The sequence below is a fragment of the Trichosurus vulpecula genome, chromosome 6 (assembly GCF_011100635.1).
Source record: "Trichosurus vulpecula isolate mTriVul1 chromosome 6, mTriVul1.pri, whole genome shotgun sequence".
Taxonomy (NCBI): Eukaryota; Metazoa; Chordata; class Mammalia; order Diprotodontia; family Phalangeridae; genus Trichosurus; species Trichosurus vulpecula.
The window spans coordinates 57,450,112-57,457,688 of record NC_050578.1 but is presented as its reverse complement, the minus strand read 5'-3'; the positions used below and the strand labels follow the sequence as shown (position 1 = coordinate 57,457,688).

At 41.9% G+C, this 7,577-nt stretch overlaps 1 protein-coding gene across 1 annotated transcript; it reads left to right on the top strand.

The window, feature by feature from the left end:
* The first annotated feature begins 215 nt into the window (after positions 1-215).
* On the top strand, positions 216-2,242 carry LOC118853362 (leucine-rich repeat-containing protein 14-like). Its single transcript, XM_036763381.1, has one exon. It carries the CDS (start codon positions 273-275, stop codon positions 1,758-1,760), a length of 1,488 nt encoding a protein of 495 aa, XP_036619276.1. The 5' UTR covers positions 216-272; the 3' UTR covers positions 1,761-2,242.
* Positions 2,243-7,577: the final 5,335 nt, after the last annotated feature.

The window sequence follows — 7,577 nt, the reverse complement described above, 5'->3', positions numbered from 1 at the left end:
TTCACCCGCAAAGAGGATGACAGCGGGGTCTAGAGGCAGGGCTTAAGGAGCGGCCCTATAAAGGGCTGGGGCTGGCCCCCTTAACTCCCACCCGCTCCCCTTTTCCCACTTTTGGCCTCCGGACCTAAGCCGGCACGGAGTCCGTTTTCTGATCACGCCTGCGCAGATTGGAAAAGGGTTTGGTGTGGTATGTGGAGACGCGCCTGCGCAGAATCCCGGAGGGTCCCTGCCAAGCCGCGCCTTAGCAGAGGTATCGGATCGGTTCCGGAGAAATGCAGTCGCTAGTGACTCTGTGTGCCGTGCAGGTTACCCGACACCAGAAACTGGTATGTCGGGCTCTGGCCTCTCTGCCTCGGGAGCTGTACCCGGTCTTATTCCAGGCCGCTTTCATGTACGGCAGAACGCTGGTGCTGCAGGCGCTGGTGCAGACGTGGCCCTTCCCGAGCCTCAGCTTCCGGCAGCTGCTGCCCCGGCCCAGCCAGCCTGGCTGGCCCGAGCGGCCCCGCAAGGAGAGCATGCAAGCCGTGATCCTGGCGCTGCTCGCCATGCCGCGCAGCAGGGAATCTAGCAGCGGGGGGCCTCAGCTTCGAGTGTTGGACATAACTGGCTTCCTGGATGGCAGCTGCGGGCAGGACCCCACGACTATGAGCATGTGGGCTCGCTCAGTGGCACTGGCAAGGACCTGTCTCAGCGCCCAGGCTCAGGTCAGATCAGCTAAACGCATGGGCAAGCGCCGAAAGGTGGGTCCTCAGGCCCCTGTCGCTAATGCTGTGGAAGTGCACACTGACCTGCTGGTGAACCAGACTTCTTACAGCGTCATGAAAGAGGCTCTCCAGATCAGCGCTTGGGGCCCCCTTCGCCTTCGCTGCAGGGATTTTTGGGCTGAGGAACTGTCAGGTCCTAGCACTGTATCTCTCTTGGAGCTGCTGGATCCAGTGTGTCTGCGCCAGGTGGACCTTCGCTTCAACAACCTGGGACTATCAGGTCTGTGTGCTGTCGTGCCCCACATGACCAAGTTCACCCACCTGTTGAGCCTGAAGCTACAATACAGCAATGTGGATGTGCAGAGGCTCACAACTGAGGCAGAAGGCAACTTCCAACTCTTTGTTTCTGCCATTGCCCAGCTGAATAGCCTCAAGGAACTCAACTTGGGTTCCTCCCGACTCTCAGGCCGCCTTCATCAACTCCTTAGCAGTCTACAGGGCCCTCTGGAAAGCCTGGAACTTCCCTTCTGTTCCCTTCTCTCTGGGGACTTGAGTTACTTGGCCCAGAGCCCCCATGCCACCCATCTCAAGAAGCTGAACCTCAGTGGCAACAAACTGTCTGGTGACCTCCTGGCACCCTTTCAGAGACTACTGAGGGAAGCCTCAGGCTCCCTGCTGTGTCTGGATATTACAGAGTGCCAGCTCATGGATGTCAACCTTATTACTACCTTGCCTGACCTATGCTCCTGTACCCATCTCCGCTACCTTGGTCTCTATGGTAACCCTCTTGGTAGTGCTGGAGTGAAGAATTTGATTGAACGCTCACAGGCATTGCCTGAGCTCCAGCTGGTTGTTCATCCAGTCCCTGTGGATTGCTACAAGGACCTGCCATGGCCACCCTCTTCAGCCAATCTCCTAGAGGGTACTGTGGATGAAGAGAGGCTTGCCAGTGTGCAAGCTGAGCTGCAGCAGTTGCTACAGGCCAGACAGCGCCACGATGTGCTATGGAGTATGGACATCTACGGCCACAACAGTTTTGACTACTTCAGCCTGTAGTATATGTATATGTATGTGTATATTTGTGGGGTGGAAGGGTGGGGAGGGGAAGTGCAAGGAGAGGCAGTATTCCTCTGCTTTGCTATTGATGCAGTATCATTCCAAGGAGGTAAGTGCCTCCTTCTCTGAGCTTTGGCAGAACCAGAATGGGCCATACTCAGTATATGCTCTTGGATGTGTTGTGTAATGGGGTTATAGACTTTCTGTGTCTTGTCCATGCCGGACATAATGGCAGAGTTGTTCTAGGGCCTGAAGTTCTGGCTTTCGAGGAGAGGGGAACTCTCTGCTTTCCTGGGGGTATTTATTTGTGTGTAATAAACTCCTGGACCCATGAATCATTGCAGAAAACCTGAACTTTCTTGGTCACTCCCCTAGTGTTCTTCCCCACTCCCCACCCTGTCAGTCCCCCCACCTGTCATGACAGATGCTCACAGACCACACCAAAAATAAAGGCAATGTCAATGAATAAAATAAAAAAAAAATCAGTGGGTTTGGAATGTGATATTTATTCTAAAACATGAAAGAGCTAGGATCATAATCAAGAATCTACCTACCTTTCAAAACTGAGTATATATGTATAATCCTTCACAGGAAAATATGGATATTCAATGAAATAGAGGAATTTCAAGCATTCCTAATAAAAGAACCAGAGCTGAGTAGAAAATTTGACTTTGAAATACAAGGCTCAAGGGAAGGATAAAAAGGAAAAAGAAATCATAAAGTTAAACTACTTACATTCCTACATAGGAAGATGATACTTGTAACTCCTAAGAACTTTATTATAATTAGGGCAGTTAGAAGGAGTCTGCATAGACAGAAGGCAGGGGTATGAGTTGACTTTGATGGGATGATCTAAAAAAAATGAAGGGCTGAGAAAGAGGGCTGCACTGGGAGAAGGGGGAAAGGAGAGATAAAATATCTCTCATGAAATAGTCACAAAAGAGCTTTTATAGTGACCCAATAGAAGCATAAACAAGTAAAAAAAAGGAAAAGAAAAAATAAGGAATTCAATAGAGCTAAACTATGTACATTCCTAAATGGGAAAAATAACTAATTCTTAAAAACTGTATCACTAATAATATAGTTAAAAGAAATATACATAGAGGGTATGGGTATAAGGTGAATTGGAGGGAATGACATGAAAAAAAATTAGGGATAAGGAAAAAAACAGTACAATGAGTATAGAAGGAAGGGAGAGGTAGGATGGGGTGAATTATTTCACATGAAGTGGAAAGAAAAAGATTTCTCCTGGGAGCCAATAGAGTAAGAAGTAAGTCACTCTCACCCTCCCTTGTTCACCTCTGAAAGACCGGAAAATATCACCCCAGGAAAAGCCCTGGAACAGCTGAGCCAGTAGAAAGATGGGGTGCAAAAGTTTTGTAGCACAGGAAGGGAGAGGATTAATAGTAAAGACCCCTCTCACTCTAGGGGAGGGGGAGCAGTATAGGATGGGAGGTGACTCGTCAAGCCAGTGGCAGGCCCCACCTCAGCATACCAGGGGGAGACCCTGAGCCCCAGGGTGGGGGAGCCTGCAGGAGCCAACACTAGGACCCCCTGAGTGCCTCAGCACAGGCAGGGGAACCTGTAGAGACCCACTCAAAAAACCACCACTTGTGCCAGCATTCTCTAGCAGCCACATCTCCCAGTGCTTCAGCACAACTCAAGGAAGCACAACTCCAGGAGGCACAACTCCAAAGTGGCAGACATCGTCCAGCAACCAAGTATTGGAGTGCAAAGCCCAGATGAGCAGGTATCCTCCAGGGGCCAGACTCCCCACCCCTACCCTGAGAGCTCCAGTGTTGCTGACCCAGCTCAGCACCAGCTAAGCTGTCAGACCCCTACAGACCTCCAGCTGCCAGCACCTGAGGCCCCAGCATGCAAAGCCAGTGACCAGGTCCCAGGATCCCAGCACAAGAAGCTTGGGCCAGTGCCCCCTGTGCTCTGGCAGGAAAGCTCAGCTTTAAAAGCCAGGAAATAGGCAAACACCATGAGCAAAAAGCAGAAACAGAAAATGACCATAACCTCTTATTATGGAAAAAGGGAAGATGAAAGCACAAATTCAGAAGAGGATGACATTTTTGATATACTCACATCTGAAACCTCAAAGGGGAATATGAACTGGTTTCAAGCCCAAAAGGCCTTATTGGAAGAACTCAAGAAGAATTTTAAAAGTCAAATAACAGAGGTAGAAGAAAAATTGGGGAAAGAAATGAAAGGTATGCAAGAGAGAGTCAATAGCTTGGAAAAGGAAGTATAAAAAGTGACTGTTAAAAAATACAATTGGCCAGATGGAAAAAAAAAAGTACAAAGAAGAAAACAACTCCTTAAAAAGTAGGATTGGACAAGTGGAAAAAGGGGCACAAAAACTCACTGAAGAGATGAACTTAAAAAGTAGAATAGACCAAATGGAAGATGAGGTACAAAATCTAATAGAAGAAAACAATTCGTTAACAATTAGAGTTGGGCAAGTGGAAGCTAATGACTCTATGAGATATCAAGAATCAGTCAAATAGAAACAAAAGAATGAAAAAATAGAAGAAAATGTGAAATATCTCATTGGTTAAAAAAAACTGACTCAGAAAATAGATCCAGGAGAGTCAATTTAAAAATTATTAGTTTACCTGAAAACCATGGAAAGCATCTTTCAGGAAATCATCAAGCAAAACTGCCCAAGGTCCTAGAACCAGAAGGTAAAATAGCCATTGAAAGAATCCACCAATCACCTCCTGAAAGAGATCTCAAATCAAAAATGCCAAGGAATATTGTAGTGAAATTCCAGAATTACTAGGTTGAAGAGAAAATCCTGCAATCAGCCAAAAAGAAACAATTTAAATATCATGGAGCCAGAGTCAAGATTACACAAGACCTTGTATCTTGTACATTAAAAGATCAGAGGGTATGGAATACAATATTCCATAAGGCAAAGGAGTTTGGATTACAACCAAGGATCAACTACCCAATGAAACTGAGCATAATCTTTCAGGGGAGGAAACAGGCATTCAATGAAATAGGGGAATTCCAAACCTTCCTGATGAAAAGACTGGAGCTCCACAGAAAATGTGATCTTCATATACAAGAGTCAAGAGAGGCATAAAAAGGTAAACAGGAAAGAAAAGAAACCCAACATATTATTAATAAGGGCAAACTTTATATCCCTACTGGGGAAGATGACACTTGTAACTCTTGAGAACTGTATTGTTATTATATTTAAAAGGGGTATACATAGGCAGAGGGCGTGGGTATAAGTTGACTTTCATGTGATGATAAAAAAAGAAAAACTAGTTAAGTGGTGAAAAGGGATTGTACTTGGAGAAGAGGAAAGGAAGAGGCAGACAAAAGTAAATTACATCACATGGAAAGTCACAAAAACCTATTGCAGTAAAGGGAAAGAAAGGAGGGAGATGAGCATTGTTTGAACCTTACTCTCATCAGATATGGCTCAAAGGGAGAATTGCATGATCAATTAGGTATAGAAAATTAACTTAGCCTATAGGAATTAGGAGTAGAAACGGAAAATAAAAGGGGGGGGTGGATAGAAGGGAGGGAAGAAATAGTAAAGGTAAAGGGGAAGGAAAGGGAGGGGGCTAATAGAAGGGAGGGCAGACAGAGGGAGGTGATGGTCAAAAGCAAAACTCTAGTGAGGAGGGAATGTGAGAAAGGAGAGAGAAAAGCTTAAATGGGGGTAGGAAGAAAGGATGGAGAGAAAGACACAGATAGTAATCATAACTGTAATGTGAATGGGATGAACTCTGCCATAAAACAACAGTGGATAGCAGAGTGGATTAAGAACCATAATACTACAATATGTGGTTTACCAGAAACACATTTGAAACAGAGGGATACAAACAGAGTAAAGCTAAAAGGCTAGAACAGAATATATTATGCTTCAGCTGAAGCAAAAAAAAAAAAAAAAAGCAGGGGTAGCAATCCTGATCTCAAAGTAAAAGCAAAAGTAGATCTAATTAAAAGAGAAAAGAAAGGAAATTTCATCCTGCTAAAAGGTACCATAGACATTGAAATAATATCATTACTAAACATATATGCACCAAGTAGTATAGCATCTAAATATTTAGAGAAGTTAATGGAATTACAGGAAGAAATAGATAACAAAAGTGTAATAGTGGGGGACCTCAGACTCCCTCTTTCAGAACTAGATAAATCTAAACCCAAAATAAACAAGAAAGAAGTTAAGGCGATGAATAGAATTTTAGAAAAATTAGATATGGTTGACCTCTGGAGAATATTGAATGGGGATAGAAAGGAATATACCTTTTTCTTAGTGGTGCAAGGCACTTACACAAAAACTGACTATGTATTAGGGCACAAAAACCTCACAATCCAATACAGAAAGGCAGAAATATTAAATGCATCCTTTTTAGATCATGATTCAATGAAAATTACATGTAATAAAGGACTATAGAAAGATAGACTAAAAATTAATTGGAAACTAAATAATCTAATCCTGAAGAATTAGTGGGTCAAACAAAAAATCATAGAAACAATGAATAATTTCATCCAAGAGAATGACCATAATGAGACAACATACCAAAACTTATGGGATGCAGTCAAAACAGTTCTTAGGGGAAGTTATATATCTCTAAATGCTTACATAAGTAAAATAGAGAAAGAAGAGATCAGTGAATTGGACACGCAACTAAAAAAACTAGAAAAAGAAAAAAAATTAACCCCTCCCCCAATTAAATACCAAATTAGAAATTCTGAAAACCAAAGGAGAGATTAATAAAATTGAAATTAAGAAAATTATTGAACTAATAAATAAATCTAAGAGCTGGTTTCATGAAAAAAAAAAAAACAAACCTAAACAATAAAACAGATAAAACTTTGGTTAATTTGATTTTGAAAAAGAAGAGAGCCAAATTACTAGCATCAAAAACTGAAAAAGGTGAATTCACCATCAATGAAAAGGAAATAAAAACAATAATTAGGAATTATTTTGTCCCACTGCATGCCAATAAAGATGACAATCTTAGTGAAGTAGATGAATATTTACAAAAATATAAATTGCCCAAATTAACAGAAGAGAAATAAAATACATTACCCCATTTCAGAAAAAGAAATTGAACAAGAAATCAATGAACTGCTTAAGAAAAAATCTCCAGGGCCAGATGGATTTACAAGTGAATTCTATCAAACATTTAAAGAATAACTAATTCCAACACTATATAAACTATTTGGGAAAATAGGCACAGATGGAGTCCTACCAAATTATTTTTATGATATAAATATGGTACTGATACCTAAGCTGGGAAGAGGCAAAACAAAGAAAGGAAATTATAGACCAATTTCCCTAATGAATACAGATGCAAAAATTTTAAATAAAATATTAGCAAAGAGATTACAGCAATTTATCTCAAGGATAATATACCATGACCAGTTAGGATTTATACCACAAATGCAGGGCTGGTTCAATATTAGGAAAACTGTCAGCATAATTGACCCGATAAACAACAAAACTAACAGAAATCATATGATTATCTCAATTCATGCCAAAAATACAACACCCATTCATATTAAAAACACTAGAGAGCATAGGAATAAATAGAGTCTTCCTTAAAATGATAGGTAGCATCTATCTAAAAACATCAACAAGCATTATATGTAATGGGAATAAGCTAGAAGCATTTCCAATGAGTTTGGGGGTGAAACAAGGATGTTCATTATCACCACTGTTATTCAATATTATACTAGAAATATAAGCTTTAGCAATAAGAGAAGAAAAAGAAATTGAAGGAATCTGAATAGGCAAAGAAGAAATAAAGCTTCCACTCTTTGCAGATGATATGATGGTATACTTAG

What these genes read in the sequence shown, in the direction of transcription:
- LOC118853362 (XM_036763381.1), top strand. Translation starts at nt 273, where the DNA reads ATGCAGTCGCTAGTGACTCTGTGTGCCGTGCAGGTTACCCGACACCAG.